This window comes from Mobula birostris, chromosome 8 (assembly GCF_030028105.1).
Source record: "Mobula birostris isolate sMobBir1 chromosome 8, sMobBir1.hap1, whole genome shotgun sequence".
NCBI lineage: Eukaryota > Metazoa > Chordata > Chondrichthyes > Myliobatiformes > Myliobatidae > Mobula > Mobula birostris.
In genome coordinates, this window is record NC_092377.1 from 76,620,852 (window position 1) to 76,643,105 (window position 22,254).

Below are 22,254 nucleotides of genomic sequence, written 5' to 3' on the forward strand. Positions count from 1 at the left end.
TGCTAATTTTTATAAAATCTAACTAGAGACTGGTGAATTCAGATTGTGTAGCTAGGACTAAAGAGACTACAGCTCTTAAGTAATTAGCAATTCTATTGCCAGTGATTGAATGCACCTCAGAATTAAAGAAGGATATAGCCTTGATATCGTCATGTTGAATGCTTGAATGACTTTCCAATTCACAGGCGTTAAATTTTGCCTTCAAAATTAAAAGAAAAGATTTATGCATTGCTAATAATGACTACTCTTCAAAAATACTTAATTGGTTTCAAAGTGCTTGGGGACATCCAAAAGCCCTACAACAAATGCAATCTTATTTTCAGATGGATTACTGTATTAAAACAACAGTAAACCCACGATTAGCTGTAGATTGTCAAATAACCCAAATTATTAGTGGAAGACTTTGACACAATTATTGCTGCTCTCAGTCACCTCAGTAAGTGTGGCTCAGTTAGTTGTCCTCTTACCTGAGTCACAGAGCTATGAATGAAAGTTCTACTCCAGGGTCTTAGACATAGGAAAAAGTAGCTTATTATCTTTGTGCAATATTGGGAGATTACTGAGCTGTATTCAGTGCCTTCATTCAGAATGAAACATTGAATCAAAGCCTCTTTCACCCTCTCAGCAGCTGGATATTAAAAACCCTATGGCACTATTTTGTGGAAGTGCTGGGATAATATCTCTTGTATTCTGGCAACATACACCTCATCTTGAGGCCCTCCATCGGTTGGGGTTGACAATGCATATTGCATCCTAGCTGTCCCCATGATATACACGCTAGGGCAGCACAACACGGAGAGCAAGCAGATGCCCACACAGCAGGCTCCCCACTCCATCCTCCACTCAGCTGATGAATCCAAAGGAACGGCAGAGATCGACACAGTTGGGCTCCAGCGGCATCTCAGGAGTTGAACTCAACATCGGAGTGCCTTAGGAACTCCAGCTCCAGATTTTCCCTCGAGGTTTACTCCCGAAGACTGCCCCATGAGTGAGTATAGCTGCAGGGCAATGGAGGATTGAGATCACGGTCTTCCTTCTCCAAGGTGATCTGCCCGCCTTGGCTGACGAGCACCTTTTGCCCAAAGCGACTGGTTTTATGGTGCCCATCATCTGCCTTTGTCCCTCTCTCTGTCAGTAGAAATGGTTCAGCCAGGCTCAGTAGCTCAGCCACACATGAAGGCCAGGTTGTCAGAGGCTGCTTGAGACGCACACCATGAGGAGCATTTAGTAGGTGGTGGGAGCTTATCTCCATTATAGCCACTGATTATGACAACCTTAAGGAACCTAATGCACCTCAATTGGCACCATAAGACGGTGGTCCCTAACCTCCGGGCTGCGGACCCATACATTGCCGCGAAGAATGCAGCAGTACAGCGGTAGCCAGAACACACCCAGCACATCTTTAAGAAAAAAGCCGAAATAAACAAGTTAATTAATTAGGTGCCGCCTGGCACGTAAATGTCGGCCCAGATCAGAGGCGATTGCCGAATGCGTCGCCTCTGATCTGGGCCGACATCTACGTGCCGGGCAGCACCTAATTAATTAGCTTGTTTATTTTGGCTTTTTTCTTAAAGATGTGCTGGTGCGGTCCGACTACTGCTACACCACTGCATTCTTCGCGGCAATGTATGGGTCCGCAGCCCGGAGGTTGGGGACCACTGCCAAAAGAGGACAGATTTTATGATGAATATCATGATGCTGCTTGTGGAAGTTTGCTGTGAGCAATCTGGTGCTGTTTCATACAGGAAAACCATATACAGTGGTGGTTGGCATCCGCCTGTCTTGAGGGACAATGGGCGATGATGATCATTATCACAAGCCTGGGTGGAAGGTATGGAGATCCTGAGATGCCCAGTTATGAAGATCCCTCTCTCAGCCTCACCAGTGTAGTCCAAAGGAAAGATTATGAAGCAATATGTTTGGCACCAGCTTGGCTGCAGGAGCTGCCAGAAAGATGTTCAAAGATGTCCAGCCGCCTCAGGGGCTCCACTCCGGATTTGTTCCCCTAGCCGTTATGTCTCCTGAGGCTGTCACAAGGCAGTGAGGTTACTCATCCATAGCTGGGGATCTGGTTCACGAGCACCAGGGAGTGTCCACACACCGGTGGGCCTGTGCGCTACGTATGGAAGCTGGAAGTGAGAGCGACAAGCACTACCCACTACACTACCACACTGGACACATCACAACAGCCATTTTGGCAGTGCTGGACCATACATAAGTGCAAATTCTTTCACTATTCCTGTTTTTGATTTCAGCCTGAAGGGATTGAAAGAAGCCAAGTGTAGATTTTTCCCTCTCTGAAGTGATATTTTAAGGAACTCCAGCTCTCTGAAGGAGAATTAAACATCTGGACCCACCACTCATCCACACTGAGCTTGGGCGGCAAGTCTTCACTGCCACGGAAAGCTTTCTCCAGGAGTGGAGCATCCATGGTAGTGGAAAATGAGGTACAAATTATAGCATCATCAACGTCGGTAACACTGCACTTTTCATATATTCAAAGCTAAAGCGATGAAGCAAATTAAACTTGAGCCAAGAATGACCCTCTTCGGGCCACAGATGTAAGTTCTGACTAGGGATTGTGTGTGTGTGTGTACACAATAGAGTGAGTGAGAGAGATTGGCTCTGGTGGGGGTGGAGTGAAGTGTGTCTGGAGGCTGTCAATGAAACTTGGGGCTCCCTAGACAGATGTGCCTATACACAAGTCTCAAAGTTCAATTAAAATGGTAAGTGCCTGACAAGCATTTGGAATGAGTACATAAAGCAGTTATTATGAAATACTATCAGACAGGAAATATGAACTACTTCTTACAATTATAAATAGTTACTTAAATGGTGATTATATTTAAATAAATATACCCCAGCAAATATAGTTATTCAAGAAAAGTCTTACTAATGACAAGTGTTTTGCATCACCAGTTGATTTTCAAATTATTTGTGACAGCTGCTACAATTTTGGGAAATGTATATCACCGAAGCAGACTCACCACAACTCCACCACATCCCTACCTAACCTGTTAAAACCTGTCTGCCCACACAAGCTAGCCCACCACACCACATCCCTCCTAAAGCAATACATTCACCCAACTACAAAGTCATCATAGGCCAAGTTAACTCATCACACACACACCCATCCCCGCATCACCACACCACACCTTAACTCCACAATATCCCTGCAACCCTGCCCATTGTACCATAACACCACTCACATTTCTGCCGTTACTACGCCCACCCCACCCAAATCCAATGGCGCAGTATTTCAAACTAGAAACCTGCTGAGCAAGAACAGAACTACAGATTTCACGGTTCTGCAAATGATCAGTACAGGTGTCCCCCGCTTTTCGAACGTTCGCTTTACGAAACCTCACTGTTACGAAAGACTTACATTAGTACCCTGTTTTCGCTTTCAGAAGGTGTTTTCACTGTTACGAAAAAAAAAATCAGTGCGTGATAAAAAATCAGTGTGCGAAAAAATCAGTGCGCGATAAAAGGCAGCGCGCCCCAAGCAGCCGCTCTCCCTGGGTTCAGAACTGCTTTGCTTTAACACGTGCCTGTGAGCAGCCGATTACAAGATGAGTTCTATGGTATCGGAAAAGCCTGAAAGAGCTCGTGAGGGTGTTACACTTACGGTAAAACTAGACATAATTAAGTGTTTTGATCGTGGTGAACGAAGTAAGGACAACGTGAGTTTGGCTTGTGGAAGATGATGTTGAAGAGGTTTTGGCATCCCATCACCAAGAACTGACAGATGAAGAGCTGATGCAATTGGAAGAGAAAAGGATAACAATCGAAACTGAATGAGTAATGATAAAGTACGACTTTAATTTTGAAAGGGTACGTCGGTTTAGGGGATATTTGCAGGATGGTTTGAGTCCTTATTAAAGAACTGTGTGATAGAAAAATGCGCGAGGCTCAGCAGTCAAGCAAGCCTTCCACATCAGCCACAGCAGACGACGAACCTTGACCTTCGACATCGAGGTGGGCAGAGGTAGAAGAAGATGAGATGCCTGCTCTAATGGAAACAGGTGACGAGATGACACCCCAGTGTCCCACCACCCCCAACCCCCAGGACATGGACAGATATCGATTCGCGGAGAATGCAAAGGTAGCTGGGAGGCACACAGCACATCTTTAAATAAAAGCTGAAATAAACATGCTAATTAATTAGGTGCCGCCGACATGTAATTGTCCACCCAGATCAGAGACAACGCAATCAGAAATCGGCACTGATCTGGGCCAACAATTACAGGTGGCACCTAGTTAATTAGCATGTATGTTTCAGCTTTTTTCTTAAAGATGTGCTGTGTACCTCCCAGCTACCGCTGGACCCCTGCATTCTTCGCAGCAATGTATCACTCAGCGGCCTGGAGGGTGGGGAGCCACTGCACCACCCCAACCTGCAACGACTCAGTCTAACACACCATCATCAGTGTGCTCGCTGTCTTCCCGATTCCCGTGAACATACATTATTTCTACTTTATATAGGCTGTGTATTTTTACGTGTTATTTGGTATGATTTGGCAGCTTCATAGCTTAAAGGTTACTGGAGAGAGTGTTCTTGCCAACAGCGCTTGCGTGAGATTTTCTGCTGACAGCGCTTGCGTGAGATTTTCACTACGGAGAACAGCTCAGTAATGATTGTGGAAAAGTATTTCTACTTTATATAGGCTGTGTATTTATCATATCATTCCTGCTTTTATTACATGTTACTGTTATTTTAGGTTTTATGTGTTATTTGGCATGATTTGGTAGGTTATTTTTGGGTCTGCGAACGCTCACAAAATTTTCTCATATAAATAAATGGTAATTGTTTCTTTCCTTTACGACATTTCGGCTTACGAACCGTTTCATAGGAACGCTCTACCGTCAGATGACGGGGGAAACCTGTAACCTAAAAATTTACCTGTTTTCCCCTCCAAAGATGCTGCCTGACTAACTGAGTATTTCTAGAAATGTTTTTTTTTTTATTTCCAGCAAATAATTTTCATTTAAATTACAAATCCCACAAGAGCTTGTGTCGAGACACTTGTATCTAAAGTAACTTTTCTCAAAATGCCTCAGGATTCAGTACTTTGCATAATGGAATTTTCTTTCCATTTGACCTTGTGCTCACATTGAATTCCCTGGAGTATGCTAACTTTTATAAATTAACAGAGACCTCAGGGCAAATCAAGAGGGTTCCCTGGCATGACCCATTTAGAATTTAATATGAACGTAAATATTATCTGTACAAATATCAAATCTCTCTCTCTCACACACACACACACACACACACAGGCATCTAGCTCTAACTACTACTTTCAGACATGTTAATTATCAAACCCTTTAAAAAAAAGTTGTTTTTGATGACATTAGGGCTACTTGTACATAATGTCATTTTGTAAGCAGCAACAGTTTACATGGGAAGTTAACATCTAAAGTTTGAGACCCTTAGTGTGATCTCATTACCAACAAAGAAAAAGCATTCAGCCTTGGAAGCATGCAATCAATACACCTTATGAATTCAAATAAAAATGTACTAAAAGTCCAGCTGGCTTTGGGAGCTGGATTGTTTATAGCCAAAGTTCTCTTGATCTACTTCACATTCAGAAAACTGGAACTCACATTGAGGATGTTCTGCCTTCAGTTACAAACTTACATTTTGTTAAACTTTTATACAACTGTAGAGATCTGTTTTTTTATACAGAATGTGTCAAGAACAAGGAAGTATAATACTAATTTTGCTGTTCTAACTATAGAAGCTCATTTTCATGAAAAGAAAAGTCCTATTTCCCCAATTATATTTAGTGGCAATGCTACTCTTCTTATCGACTACCAGATATCAACATGGGAAAATGTCTTATGCTGATTGGACTGTAAGCTCTGGTTCAGCTCTCCTCAAGTGGCTCATGGTGAAACTTTTGATAATATTCCTGTGGTAAGCCTTCAAATACTTTACTAAATTAAGTATGCTCACTCCTACCTTACAGAAGTTGACACTCTTAACTTAGAAAAGTATTTGAAGTACAACTAGGGATGGGCAATTCTCAAGGGCAGCTGGGGTGAGCAATTAAATATCAGCTCAGCTTGTGAAGCCCATATCCCCTATATGTTTTAAAAAGCTGTATCTTGTTGTTGGGTGTTTGGATAAGTAATACAATATGAATTCTAGATTAATAGATGATGGTGCTTAAACTTTTCATGCCTACAGTTTTTAAGGGTAATAAATAAAGTCTGCTGGAAGTTCAAAGCTAAGTCACTAATTTTAGCAACAAATTTGAGCAACTGAATAAACTTTAAAGACATTTTAGCAAGCGTACAACGTGTCTGGTTGTATTTGACGCTATATAATTTTATTGTAATCCACTCCCACTCTCATATCGCTGAGACACCATTTCCCTTGTAACAAAACTTCGTTACTCAAAGGAGTTGAACAGAGTTAATTAACAGAGAACAGCACTTACTTCAACATAGCGAGAAAAGCAACGGGCTCAACGTCAGGAATTCTAATTTCTTCCTTATCTTCAGCAAGATCCCCATAAAACATTGCATGAAATACTGAGCTCCCAACAGCCAAAACGTACTTCAAGAGGAAAGGAGACTAGTTATAATCAAACGGCAGTATGGACTTTCAATCCTACACAAATACTCACCAACGTGCAAAAGACTAAATCTGTGCTTGCAAAAAAATATATAAATTGCACCCCAAGGCATTAACAAGAAACTGCAGATGGAATTGCAATTTTATATGGTGCTAAAATAATCTAATTTGTAGCACTACGTTACTTTCCTGAAGATATACTATGATTCGACCATGAACATTGATCCCACACAACAGACACAATGATGACCCAGATTGTGGTGCAGAGGGATTCCCAGTCATTTTGCATTGGTCACAGAGCTGTGAAACACAGCATATTATAGTAAGGAGGCCAATCAGTACACACTGCATGTGGTGCTTAAATGTGATTAAAAGATTTGACAGATAATTCTCTCCTGCCAGCCCCAGCACAGAGGAAAAGATATATAATCTTTTGCAATTATTTAAAAAATCAGACTGTCTAAATGGGGTAAAAAAAAAGTGTGGGCAGTTCTGATAGCCAGTTTCCCACCTGAAGAAGATATTAAACACAAGATGCTGGAAATCCAGAGTAACACACACAAAGTGCTGGAAGAATTTATGAAAATGAACAAACAGTATTTGTTTCAGGCTGACACTCTTCATCAGGTCTGGAAAGGAAGGAGAATGACTCTAGAAGAGCAAGTGTGGGGAGGGGAAAGAGGACAAGCTAGTGGGTGTTGAGTAAAACCAGGTGGGATAAGTGAACTGGAAGGAGAAATCAGGATGGAGGCTAACTGGATGGAATCTGAGGTGTTGCTCCTCTACCCGGAGAGTGGCCTCATTGTTGCAGAAGAAGAGGCCATGAACCGTAATGTGGATAGGAATTAAAATGGTTGACCACTGGGAAATCCCACTTTTGGTGGATAGAGCAGAGATGCTCAACAAAGCTGTCTCCCAACTTGTGTCATTTCCCAGACATCTGCATTCACCCCATCTTCCCATTACCTCCCATCCCCTCCCATCCCTTGAGTTTCCACATCCAACACTTCATTCCCTGCAATCTCCGCCACCTTCAAAGGAATCTTACCATCAAACACATCTTTACATTCCCCCTCCTCCATTTTCTACAGGGGTTGCTCCCACTGCAATTCCATTGCCCATTCGTCCCTCCCCACTAATCTCCCACCTGGCACGTATCCCTGCAAGGAGAGAAATGCTGCACCTGCCTATTAACCTCTTCCCTCATCTCAATTCAGAACCCCAAACAGTCCTTCCAGGTGAGGCAACATTTCACTTACGAACCTGCGGGGGTCGTTCTTTGTATCCAGTGCTCCTCATGTGGCCTTCTCTACACTGGTGAGACCCGACATATCTTATACTGGGGGACTGTTTTGTTGAGCACCTCTGCTCCAGCCACCAAAAGCAGAATTTCCCAGTGGCCAACCATTTTAATTCCTATCCCTATTCCCATTCTGACATGTTGGTCTGTGGCCTCCTCTTCTGCCATGATGCCACTCTCAGGGTGAAGGAGCAACACCTCATCTAGGTAGCCTCCGACCTGATGGCTTGAACATTTATTTTTTCTTCTGGTAATTTTTTTTCTCTTTTTTTTCTACCCCCCCCCCCACCTTCTATTCCTCATTCTGGCCTTTTACCTCTTCTCCTCACCTGCCTATCACCTCCCCCGGTGCCCCTCCTTCTTCCCGTTATCCCATGGTTCTCTCTCCCCTCCCTCAGATTCCTTCTGCTCCGGCCCTTTAACTTCCACATCCATCTGACTTCACCTAGCACCTCCTACCTTGTCCTCCTTCTCCTTCTGCCACTTGTTTTTCTTCCCCCTTCCTTTCCAGTTCTGTTGGAGACTCAGCCCAAAATGGCAACTGTTCATTCATTTTCAGAGATGCTGCCTGCCCTGAACTAGGTGGGCTTGCTTGTCTTTGAATGTTACCTTTAATTAGGAAAAGCATTGCTTCATGTGACAATGCAGTACTGTACTAAAGGTTTTGGCACCCTAGATTTTTTATATAGTCTCAAATGGTATGGCCTTCACAGAGCCCTGATCTCAACATCATCGAGGCTGTCTGGGATTTCCTGGAGAGACAGAAGCAAGCAAGATAGTCAACGTCTGCAGAAGAACTATGGCAAGTTCTCCAAGATGCTTGGAACAACCTAACCGCCAATTTTCTTATAAAACTGCATGAAATGTACCTAAGAGAATTAATATAGATTTAAAGACAAAGGGTGGTCAGACCATATATTAGTTTTTTTTTACTGTTTACTGCTCTTTATAGTAAACTTTCTGATATTTAGAAACTTTTCAATTATTTTGGAAAGCATCTTCACGTTACAGAGTTTATTTTTACACATGCCCAAGGCTTTTGTACAATAGTGTACATTGAGACAAAATGGATTTTTTGGATACTGTTCTTATAAAATTCTCAACAGAGTCCTGATTGTTGAACAGGATCACGACAGAAATGGAACAGCAATAAACTTATTACAGTAAATGTCAGCATTATGTATTCCAAGGCAAAGTTCTGCAAAAATGTAGCTCTTTATAACAAGTGTATATTCCCCCCACACTTTTATTTTCCAAGCACTAACGTTGCAATAATTAGCACAAACCTGTTGCCTAAAGGATGTGTCTTACGCAAATGGTTTGTAGTCAAATACCAGATTTACTCTGAGACCATGATGTTTACAAATCTATTTATTTTATATACTCTTTTGAGATTTTTATAAAACCTTAAGTGTTGCAAATATGCATCTCAAGAAAGAGATGTTTAGAAAGAACATCTTTAGCTTAGTATATGACTACTTACAGTTACAAAAATGGCTCCTTTTAAGCAAATAGATTGCTGATTCATTTAACGGTGTATGTTGATGCTTGTTAAATAATCATTTAACATCCATTACATACTGTATGTTGCTTACCTTATGTCCTGGCAACCTCTGGGTCCCACCTTGTGGTCCAACCACAAAATGAACATCTGCCATCAAATCATTGTTAAACATCACAGCATTTCTAGAGTAGATTAAGGAGGCAGAGAGAAAGAAAGGTTATATAAGTGTTCTGTCAGAAAATATTGCAATGTCACCCCATGTAATAGGATGTCCATACAAATATTTAACCTAATTCAAACTAAGATGTCCAATGAAGCCTTTCCCCTTTTCAAGTCTCCCAACATTTAATCTCACTCCCAGAAAATACACTCAGTGGCCACTTTATTAGGTACACCTGCTCATTAATACAAATATCTAATCAGCCAATCATGTGCCAAGAACTCAATGCGAACAAACATACAGATATGGTCAAGAGTTTCAGTCGTTGATCAGACCAAATATCAGAATGGGGAAGAAATATGACTGAAGTGACTTTGACCATGGGACGATTGCTGGTGCCACACGGGGTGGTTTGAATATCTCAGAAACTGCTGATCACTTGGGATTTTTTTATGCACGACAGTCTCTTCAGTTTACACAGAATGGTGCAGGAAACAAAAAAAAAGTCCAGTGAGTGGCAGCTGTGTGGTCAAAAATGCCTGTTAGTGAGAGGTCAGAGCAGATTGGCCAGACTTGTTCAAGCTGACAGGAAGGTGACAGTAACTTACATAACTATGCGCTACATCAGTGGCATGCAGGAGAGCAGCTCTGAACACATAGCATGTTGGACCTCTAAGTGGGTGGGCTATAGGAGCAGAAGACCACATCGGCTTCCAATCCTAATAAAATGGTCACTGAGTGTACATTTGCCAGCTGACTTAGTTAATAAGTCTTATGTCAGGTGGGAAGTCATAGAGGAAAGCAATTCCATGGAGTTGTAAAGGTAGGACGATGGGTTAAAAGGTATATGAGATGCCTTCCTTTGTTCACCAAGGCATAGGATATAAAAGCAGGGAGATGATGTTACGATTCTGTGCAATAACTGTTAAGCCATGGTGTATGTACTGTGCATAATTCAAGTTGCAAGATAAGAGAAAAGATGCGATTGTGCTGGAGATTGTTGCCAAGGGGATTTATGAGTTTGTAACAAGGACTGTAAAATTTTAATTGTAAGGGAGTTGCACAGGGTGCTTTCACTAGATCAGGAGAGACAGAGGGGAGATTAAATTGAGATATATGAAAATGTGAGGTGCTTAGATAAAATGAATAAGAATAGACTTCCTTTAACAGTGAGTCATAAACATAGATTTAAAGTGACAAACAATCTGCTGGAGGAACTTAGCAGGCTGAACAACATCAAGACCCAAAACGTTACTGATTCCTTTCCTCCAGCAGATGCTGCTCACTTTGCTGAGTTCCTCCTGCAAATTGTTTGTTGCTCTGGACTCCAGCGTCTGCAGTCTCTTGTGTCTCCATTGATTCAAGGTAATTTAATCATAAGAGAAAAACAAGCCCTTTGGCCCACTCAGTCTGTGCTAACCATCAACCATCCTACATTAACCCCATTTATTTTCCCCAACCCCCACCACCAGTTTTGACCATTCAGCTTCACATTAGGGACCAATTAACCTATCAACCCACACGTGGGATGTGGGAAGAAACTACATCCCACATTTCAAGGGAAATGCACACATTCATCAAGAGGAGCAGCATACTCCACATGTCCGGCTATGGTTAAATCCAATCTCCTACACTGTGAAGCCATGGTTCTACTACCTTCACCACTGTGCTGTGCTGAATTAGTAGAAGAATTCAAGGAGCTTTGAGGAAATTTTTTTTGCAACCAGACAATGATAGTGATGTGAGGCTCACTGACTTGAAGTTTGACAATGTCAGAAACCCTCATCACATCTGAAACATACTTAATGTGGAAATGAAGAACGGAGACCTGTAGAACTACGCGGCTAATGCTGGAAGTTGGGATTAGGTTGGGTGGCTCTTAAACAGTTTGGTGTGGACACAACAGGATAAATAGCCTACTTCTGCATTACATGTTGGCCATGATTCTACACATTTGTTAACCTTGATACAGCCCAGAGAGGGGGCATTCTGATCATTGTACCTTCTTTCTTTCAAAGCAGAGAGGAAGAGAGTCCCACCATTGCCCAGCCGACCACCTCCACAACACCCACACTGTACAATCTTGTTTCATAGTCCTGCACTTATCTTATACACAATTCCTTTTTAAAATCAATTGTGGAAGTAACAACTGTCACCCGTTCAAGAAGATCCCTAGAAAATACCCGAGGAGGAACAAATTCCTTCTTTTCTCCCCTCTGCATCTTTAGCAGTGATCTTAAAACCATGCCTTCCGGTCCTGGTTGCATTTTCCTGAGAAACCATTTCCCTACCACTCATTGGGCAGCTGGCAGGTTTTAAAGCTTGCACCCAACACAATTGTTATTTTAGCTAAAAGAATTTTATTCAAGTTAACGGCCAGTGTATTTATTTTTAAAAAGAACAACAGAACTTAGCCAATTTTGACAAGCGCATTGCACAATCTTCTACTATTTGGGGGCAGATGTTTTTTTTTCTTGACTGCTGCTTAGAGTTTTAAACAGATATCACCCATTAATAAAAATAAGGAAAAGCATCGATGTAAGCAGTTTCCTTTAAATAACAGCTCCTTTCTAGGGCTTCCATGACAACCAGTGCCAATTATTTCATCTCTGCCCTAAAGGGTATAGCATAGGAAAATATATTAAGAAAAACCTTCTAAATCAAAAACCTTATCCAGGGCGGGTTGATTACTGTCAATTGTTTAGTTACAGTTAACAACAAAACAGTTAAGTCCATGCCCTCAATGAATGAATGAAGCAAATTCGCAAGACCGTAAGTTTACAAACTGTTTCCCATCTAAAACGGAAAATGCAACCCGACATCGATAAGATTAGGATCTGGAAGGAAAGATGTGCTTGGTTACCTGTAGGCTCTGATAGTTGAGGGAAAAAGGGACAGCTTACTCGGATCGTCGGCAGACAAAACACCTTTTACCGGAGAGTTGCGAGTCGAAGATCTCCTATTCTTACCTCTCTCGGATGGTGGGGTACAGCCCCTGCCAGTTAGTCCCCTGGATGGTGTTGTTGTTGTTGAGGTTCTGCTGATGACTCTGGACACTGACGCTAGGGCCGGCCACTTTCTTGGCGCTGTACATCTCCGCCGCCATCCTCTTCCTGAATGTCAGTATCTCGTAGCACACCGGCAGCCGGCTGGCCTTCGATGCCTTCTTGGATTTCTTCACCGCCTCTGGAAGCATCAAGAAGAAAGTCAGACACTTCATGTTTCTGTTCTTGGTATCGACCATGGGTGCATGTGAACGGCAGCCGGCAGGCTGTAGGTGCAGGGGGAGCTAAGGTGGGCTGATGTTCGAGCACTTAAATTCTCCCCCGAATTTTCCTTGCAGGTATAAAGACCTTTACCCCACTCCCTGTTTTGTGCTCAAGTGTGATCCGAGGTCAGGAATCGCTGTCTTGGTTGTAACTCCAGCATCCTCATCCAGTTTCCAGTTGTAAGCCTGCACTATTCCTTCAGCGGCGCGGAACTGGGGATATTTCCGGCTACGGCTGACTAATTGTTATGAATTGGGTCCTGCCGCAGATCGGATTAAAATAAACAAGCTTCTCTCTCTTATGTGCTGCTCTCTCTCTCTCTCTCTCTCTGTTGCATGCACTTGGTCGAATTCCTATTGAGAGTTCAGTTCTTGTTCTCGCGGCGACTGTCGGATGATGTTTAAGTTACTGAGGATTTTTATTTTCCTCGGGGAACGATAAAGAGAAAGAAAACAGCGATCGAGATTGTCCTCCTGCAGACGGAGAGTGGCTACCAGCCAGCATTGGGAGCCCCGGCAGCGACTGGGCAAGAAACTATACTGACACCTACTGTAAATACCCAGAGTCAATGCACAGCGCCAGCAGTTAAAGGGGCAAGGGCTGCCTCGCACTCGTAGGCAGACACACACCGCTATCCTGTGTCTCAGCACAAAGCATCGTCTTCTCTCCCCTCGGCAGAAACACTTCGTCAGGTTAACAACACATCACTTCTTTCGGAAAGCTTAAACAATATACTGTACTGCGGGACGGATTCTCCCCATGAAGACAATGCATAGCCAAACCGGAATGGGGATTATTGGGCATTCCCTCATCGATCAATGTTGTGACTGGGAATGATTCCACGTTTGTCTTTTTCAGTTAGGTCAGCCTTGATTTGCACTTTCGGTTCTGAGAAGGTTTCTAAGAGTAAAATTCCTCTCCAGATTTGGAGCTCAAAGATCTTAGGCTGACACCCCCGCACGATTCTGAGGGAAATTCTGCGCTGTCGGAAGACATTAAACTACTTTCTCGGGCAGATGTGACAAATCCCATTGCCCCATTACAATACTAACATGTGAAATTTTCACTGCTATCCTGGCCAATATTAAGCTCCAATATCATTATCTTGCTTTTTGTGGGACCGAGGCACAAAATTTGCGGGTGAGTTTTCCACAAAATAACAAAAGTACTGTACTGCCTATATGGAGTGCTCCAAATTCATGAAAGGCACCACATAATTACAAGTCTTTCTTTCATACTGCTATGGTACACTTTTTCTGGACTGCATCCTCTAGCTTGATCACAAAATTCCAGGCGGCAGGAATTGTGTGTCTGTCTTGGGGGGGAGGTGTCTAAAATGTCATCATTTATATGGAGCGAGAAGTAGGAGATTTGGAGGGGATCTGAGTGGGATTTTTTTTCACACAAGAGAATGGTTGAAATCTGGATCAAGCTGCCTCAGGATAGCGTCTGCATTTTAAAAAAGGTTCTCAAAAATCACTTGAATTGCCAAGGCAAAGGTAGCTTTGGAGGTTGGTATAGGGGATGAGTATGGCATGTACCGTAAATGATAAGGTAAATGGCTCATGTCTACACTGTGTGATACTATGACTAGGAATCTGAATATTAGGAGTGGGAATACTAGATGTGGGAATGGAGCAACCATTTGCGACATAACATCAGGTCCTTTCAAAAAAACATAAAAATACAGACGACAGAAAATCTGCAGATGCTGGAACAACTGAGTAACACACACACACACAAATTGCTGGAGGAACTCAGCAGGCCAGGCAGCATCTATGAAAAAGAGTACAGGGCCGAAACCCTTCGGCAGGACTGGAGAAAAAATGCTGTGGAGTAGATTTAAAAGGTGGTGGGGGAGGGGATGACCCAGGTGATAGGTGAAACTGGGAGGGGGAGGGATGAAGTAAAGAGCTGGGAAGTTGATTAGTGAGATGAGGTGAGAGAGGGAAAAGGGGATGGGAAATGAAGAAGTGGTGGGGGGGTGGGCAGGTATTACCAGAAAATTGAGAAATCGGTGATCAGGTTGGAGGCTACCCAAACGGAATACAAGGTGTTGCTCCTCCAACCTAAGTGTGGTCTCATCACGACAGTGGAGGAGGCCATGGATAGGCATATCCGAATGGGAATAGGAAGTCGAATTAAAATGGGTGGCCACTGGGAGATCACCAAACTTCAATACAGAAATACGTCACCCACTGTTCTCGGAAAATCAGCCTCAGCAAGAGAAACTGCTGCAGTTCAGATTCAGAGTTTTGTTAAAAGACATATTAAAAAATACACTGCAGACTATAAGCACAAGAGATTCTGCAGATGCTGTAAATTGTCAGCAGTAGACACAGAATTTTGGAAGAACTCAGTAAATCAGGCAGCATCTACAGAGGGGAATAAACAGTCGACATTTTGGACCGAGGCCCTCCATCAGGACTGGAAAGGAAGTGGGCAGAAGCCAGAACAAGAAGGTGGGGGTTGGGGAAGAGGGTGAGGAGTTCAAGTTGACAAGTGATAATGCTGTAGACTGTTTGCTCTGCTGTGCTAGTTGAATGCAGTCTGCTTATGGGCTTTACTCTAAAACTCATCCCACCATTAAGTCACTGGTGGTGCAATATGAATTCTGCTTTATATTCATATATCATATTGATACTGAGACCATAACACACAGATATGACTGAACATAGCAGCACATGTGGACATACAGATTGACCTTTTTCCATTCAAGATCACTGTGGTCTGCTCTTGAAAAGAGGTTTTCTTTGTATATAATTAGACTGTGAGGAAATCTACATACAATTCAGTTTGTTATATGTTTGCAAAAGCTACATTTCCACTTTTAAAGACAGCTATTCTTGACATTAAAATAGCACTTGTTCATTTTAGAAGAAATAATCAAAAATAGTCGATGGAAACAAAATAATTCTGGTTCTCTTCAGATCAAACTCCAGAGAATTTCACGACTGACAATAGCCTATGACTGTAGTGGCTGTGCCTGGGTCACTCAGTAAGAAGCACTCAATCTTGCTTCTGGCTCAGGATGTTTATTGTGGAGGCTGATGAAGAGCACTTTATTTGACACAACAGGAAGTATTAAAAACTCTTTAAATGGTAAACTCTGCCATTCATATTAAATAAAAATTGAAAAAGAGAAGATCAGGGGTCCAATCAGTGTGATCTACAGCCACTTTTAATGCATTGCCTCCTCAGTTAACAGAAGACTTTTGTGGGACATTCATTGAAGATGATGGAAAGACACAGACACACAATAAATACTGTATAAAGGGTTATCTATTCTCTAGGAAACGTATTAATAAGTCTTGCATGTTTTCAATCATCTTTCAGAAACAATCAGCCATGGGTGGTGATGGAGATTAAGCACAATTGTCTCTAGTAGAATTGCTACAAGGTTCACAGGAAGGAGGAATTGCCCTCTTTAATAAAAAGAGGATTAAACAAGCATCCCCCAAAGTATTTAGTTTGTCTCTTGTAAAGCAGGTCATTTGATGTGCATGGAGTTGGTTATGTTTGCAGTTAATAGCCCAAAGACTAACAATGAAATGGACATAAAGAAAGAATTGCATTTCATAGCCACTTTTACAACCTCTGGACCTCCCAAAACACTTCCCATCCAATAAAGTGTAATCATTATAATTAAGAAATGCAGTAACCAATATGTGCCCAGCAAGTTCACATAAACAGCATGATCATGATCAGAAAATCTGTTTCCGAGATGTTGGCTAAGGGGTAACCATGCTGCAGAAACCTCCCATGCTTGTCTTCAAAATAGGTCTGTGGGACATATTCTGTCCACCTTAGAGGCATACTGCTTACTGTCCATTCTAAAATAAGGCACTTCTTACAATGCAGCACACCCCTACTGATGCAATGGAGTGATGGCATAGAGAATTGCCCAGCAGGTCAGGTACTTTGGGCCGTCACTGTTCATTCCCCTCCATGGATGCTGCCTGCCCTGCTGAGTTCCCCAGCAATTTGTGTATATTGGTCCATACTTCTGGCATCTGCAGTCTTTCATCAACGTTTGTTCTTTATGTTAGTGGAATAAATGCTGGCTCCTGAACAGCTGCACTTCTCCTCCCTGAGAGGGTACAGGCATTGTGATTAGCATAATTCAAAACTTATGAGAGCTGATCATCCTGAAAATTGAACTGCCACATTCACAAACCCTTAACTCTACCTCCTCCAATATTGTTACTTCCAGATGTCCGTTTTGTACTACTTTGCACCATTCCATTGCTTTTGTCTTCATCCCTGTATATTGTATTTATTTTTACTGTTTACACCGTGAGTTTCATGCAAGCAAAGAAATTTCATTGTACCCTGGTGTAAGTGAAAATAAGCTAATCTGAACCTGAATATAACTCTTTTTCTCTCTCTGGAGATACTGCCCAACCTGCTGAGAATTTCCTTCATCAGCAGTATTTTGGATTTGTTTTCCTTTGGTGAGGTTCCTGTGTGATGCTTCATTTAAATAGTTCTACTTCCTATTAATAGCAAACAGCATACAAGGTCTAGAAATATAATTAGCTGTGCTAGTTTAAATGCAAAGCAATCGCAGACCACGTAACTAGCATCTTATACAATTGTTTGCACTTGTAAAAAAAAAGTATGCCTGCTTATTATATGGCCAGAGCATTGCTGATACCATAACTTATTGTAGTTGTATTTTATGACCTTCAGCATTCATGCTTGCTTTCTCTAATGATTCAGGTATGGCAGATCGTGCACCACCTTACAAATGTTCTTCCAAGAGGAGGTTGATTCCTTTTTCACAACACTGGCACAACCAATAAAGGCTGTTTAATACTCCAGTGGGTGAAGCATTTTGTATATAAATATGCAGGAAATTTCGCTATTAGAATCTCAGCATCACCAGCAGTACGAATTTCAATGATTTATATCCAAGGCATCCAGCAACCTACAAACTAACTGGATGTTCTACAATTTTCAATGTCACAAATTGGCTGTTCATTTTCCACAAGTATGCAAATTTTGGAGGATTTTTCAAATCAAATTGCATTTTGCTGTCAATACAGAACTTTGCAGTGAGTATCTGCAGGCTGACTATGTTCTTTTAAAAAAAAAGTTGCATATTTTACTTCTACTAGCACAGATTGTCTTCCAAGAAGACTACAACCTTGTCATCACTTGGAGGGTTGTATGTCTCAATGACTCGGAGAACTATGTTGGCTGGAGTCAGGGCTTTAATGCTTTGGCTTTTGGTAGGGTCACCCATGCCAAACATGTCATGAGGTAGAGGCCAGACTAAGAGTAGTTCACCGTTCCTCCAGGTTTGGGGGTTCAGCTCAGGGCTAACAACTTGACCAGTAAAACAAAATTGTTACAGAAACAGCAATGAAAAATCCTTCTACATATGAGTGCGATGGTATTTTTGTGTCTCCTCTTGGAATCTGCATGATTGACAGTAATGAAAACTGAGCTAATGACATGATGAAGGAAGCCCTGAGGACTGGCAGAGATGGAGGACTTTGATTACTGCCCGAAACACCAGCACCGTAATGGGCAGTAGGGAGCACAGATCGTAGACGCACAAGGAATACTTAGGGTGCACCACACGTATGCATGGTTGATGCTTTCAACAGGTGGGTAAAATAATGATTTGATCAGAATTCTACCAGACAAAATGAACATTAGGCCAATGTATACTAAAGTGCACAATGATGTAACTACTACTGTTGAAGTGTAAAAAAAGACTTTCCTGGCATCAAGAGCTTCGATTGGCAATTATATTTGAGGGTGTGGGGGAAGAGTTTGGTGGGAAACAAGGTTTTCACTGTTTGAAGTTCATTCTTTGCAGCATGATGTTCCAAATAGAATGCAACATGGAGCAAAATAAAATGGTTTTACTCATCCATGCCACAGATTTTCTTTTTGAAGAAGATAGAAGAGGAGAAACAGGAATATGTGTTATTGCACTTTGTATGGAATATGGGAGAGAAGAAGATAGTTGCTAGTTGTAATAATTATGCCAGCAGCTAATCGATTCAAAATTACGTAAGGCAAAATATGCAGCTGAAGCACAGAAAGTAAAAATTAGACCATAAGATATAGGAGCAGAAGTAGGCCATTTGGCCCATCAAGTCTGCTCTGTATTAAGACTTTCTTTTCTGTAAGATTAAGTGAGGAGGCAGGCAAGTTATTTCTTAACTGGAGGTAGTGGCAAAGGATAAAATTATTAAGGTACAAACAAAAGAAATAAAAATGTGAATAATCACTCAACGAAAATCTAAACTGGGATCTTCTCAGACTAACAGACTGAAAGTGTGCTCATGTAGTGAGTTTGGCCGGTGATGCTGGAAGCAGTGTCAGTGTCATGGGTCAAGGAAGACTTCTGTATGATCTATAATCCCTAGAGCTGAGCACTGGTAATCGATGTGTGGATACTCCTCCCCATATCATTGGTGATGTCACAGATTCACAATAAAAGGCCAGCTGGCCCAATTACTTTTGCAAGTAGTATCCCACAAGTGTGATTAAAATTGATTTTATACACATAATGTAACCAGCCTCCAGTCACTGCATTTTTTCTCTGCAGAAATTACCCTGTTTTTATTGGGAGATATTGCTGTCAAGAGTTTTCTTCCCTCTGTTCTTTAAACAGACTGTTTTCTGAATAAATTGTTTTTGCTTCATGCACAATCCACAGTTGGTCTGAGCTTACTGAGATGGCACATCCTGCCCACAACTCATTGGCTGGCAGTGATGTCAATAGAAACTGACCTTTTGATGCCTTGCCAAAAAGAGACATATTGTCATCACTCCCAAATGAAAGGTAAATCCCACCTCTTTTCCAACATAATATGTAAGGCAAAGCTCATGTCTGAAGAAAAAGATAGGGGGTATAGGTGAAGAAATGCACTGTGTCATTTTGCAGTGTTTTGTGGAGTTTAAAAAGGGACATAAACACCACAGCTGTGTAGCTATTGTGCTGCTGCTTCATAGTTCCAGTGGCCTGTGTTCAATACTTAATTTGGGTGCTAATTAGGTGGAGTTTGCACATTTGAGTTAACTCTGCTGCTCTTTCCAGAGATTATGCCTGATCTCCTGGGTGTTTCTAGTATTATGTCTTCTTACTTCATATTTCAAGCATCTGCATTTTTTTTCATCATTTCAGAACTTCATTTAGTGATATGATTTCTTTGGAAGCAGGAAACTGATGGGTTAAAAAACACTCTGCTTGCATGCATTCTTTAGGCCCTTTTCTCTTTGGACGGGCTATCTTCACTGTTGTGCAACCAAAACAGATTGAATTTCCTCCAGATGTTCCAGTTTCCTTTCACATCCTAAAGACCATAAGACATAGAGTAAGACCATCTGGCTCAGTGAGTCTGCTCCACTATTTAATCTTGGCTATTTTCCCTCTCAATTCCATTCTTCTACCTTCTCCATGTAACCTTTGACGCCATTTCTCATCAAGAACCTAGCAATCTAAATATACCCAATGAATTGGCCTCCACAGCTGTCTGTGGTAATGAATTCCACAATTTCCAAAGACATTCCTTCTCACCACTAAAGGGATGTCCTTCTATTCTGAGGCTATGTAGGTCACATGCTTAAATGGCTGCTGCAAATTGCCTTAAGTGTTTCGTTGAGTGGAGAATCTGGGAGGATGCTGATAGAAATGTGGGGAGAATAAATTGGGATTAGTGAAGAATTTATGCAAATTCTGCTTGATCATATAATGGCTTGTTTCCAAGTAGTTATGACTCTGAATGCTGCAATACAAAAGACAAGTCTTTACTTTTTAGACCATTTGACATTGCAGGTGCAATTACCAATTATGCCATTGTCATTACAGAGTTTAAAGAGATGAGGTGCTAAAGCATGACTATAGTAATTACCAAAACAATGACTTTGTGTACCTGGGGATCATGAGAGAGCAGCAATAAAGGAAAATGTGATGTATGTTTAAGGGCACTAGGTTGAAACTGTAGTCATCCACTGAAATCAACATGTATATTAGAACAATCTTCAAGATATAAAATTTCATTTTATACTTCCCTTTTCTCAACTGGGCATGTACATATCATAAATCATCAGCTAATGCAGTCAACAGGCATTTTCTTTCCTACAACCAGCAGTAGCGTGAAAACTTCCCTCAAGTGGCAGGAAGTCAAAATAGTTCCCTGCCCAAACCCAGCACAAAACTACATCACCACCTCCACTTTGGCAAAGTGCTGTGAACTCTTTCAAAACCTGGGCCTTTGACCAGAAGCGTTCACACTGCTTCTCTTTCCAAAGATTCTGACCAACCTCCTGGCTGTTTCTAGCGTTTTTTCTTCTTATTTCAGCATCTGCAGTTTTATTCATTTTCATTATTTCAAACCTGCACTGTTTTGTGATTAAATTTCTTTGCAAGTGGGAAAATGACTAATGTAATACTTTTAAAAAGTCACTTCATTTGCTTACTTTGAATTCCTTAGGCCCTTTCCTCTTACGATGTGTTCCCTTCACTGTTGTGTAACCAGATGCTTTTATTTGCCTTCAGCACTATTCTGTTCCAAACATAATATGAGGCTAGCTTTTGCAGGGCCAGGATAATGGTAAAGATAGTTGAGAAGGATAGTGAATTCCAAATTCATCTTGCACTTTGATGCACAGGAACATTTAACGGACATTGGTCAAACCCGATTAACTTAGGCAGACACCTTTGCCAATAAGTATCAGTTAGGGCAAGTTTCTGCAGTATTGTGAAATTCTATTACTCTTAAGTCTGACATTTGGGGCACAGGATAAACGGTAGCCATGAGGTTTGTAGGAAGGAATCATGGAAGCTGGGAGTAAGAGGTGGTGAGATTCACTGTGAAGGATATAATTTCCAAAGTCAATTTTATGGAATACATTCTTGCCCAAGGAGGATGCTAGCAAGGTATTCAATTCTGTCCTGTCACACTTGGAAACCCAAACCCAACTACAGACAGCGCTGTTTGTCCAAGTCAATACAGCTCTCAACTGCAACACCATGGGAACTGGACTGAGCAGCATCTGCATGGAGAGTGGTCTTGAATAAATTGTCCACGTATTGGGTTGAACTCCTGCATTAGGACTATAACAGATCTTGATGCTATTTTCCCAAGAACCGGGTGAAGAAGGATGAGAGAACATAAGGATTCATCCAGTTAGTACAAAGGGGTTTTAAACGGTCCCTATGCTTCTCCCAATGGGATGAGACTCCAGTCACCGGATGGCTGCCTGATTTGTGGCAGTGAGCAGAACTTTACTCAGGTCTCTTCCTGGATTACTTACAGCAGATAAGATTCAGTCTAATTGTGCAATTCCTTCCTGCTGGCTTTGTCCCAATCTGAACATCAGGCGACAGAGAGGTAACCAAGGGAGGTTCAGGATCCCCTGCTGGGAACATGGGCTGGTCCAGAACTATCACCATACAGCCAGTAGGTAGACCTCAGT

General features: G+C 41.8%; 1 protein-coding gene across 5 annotated transcripts in view; it reads right to left on the minus strand.

Moving 5' to 3' along the window:
- Window positions 1–22,254, minus strand: part of LOC140201416 (BTB/POZ domain-containing protein 3) — an 84,907-nt gene that overhangs the window by 16,958 nt on the left and 45,695 nt on the right. For 2 of the 5 annotated variants that reach the window (XM_072265487.1, XM_072265486.1), the window contains exons 3-5: window positions 12,514–12,730; window positions 9,476–9,566; window positions 6,444–6,562 (exon numbers count right to left, since the gene is read on the minus strand). In XM_072265487.1, coding sequence (XP_072121588.1) covers window positions 6,444–6,562; window positions 9,476–9,566; window positions 12,514–12,650 — 347 coding nt within the window. In that variant the 5' untranslated portion in view covers window positions 12,651–12,730. Of the gene's footprint in view, window positions 1–6,443; window positions 6,563–8,339; window positions 8,387–9,475; window positions 9,567–12,513; window positions 13,560–22,254 lie in introns of those variants that run through there. The other 3 variants (XM_072265488.1, XM_072265485.1, XM_072265489.1) reach the window with 3 other exon arrangements.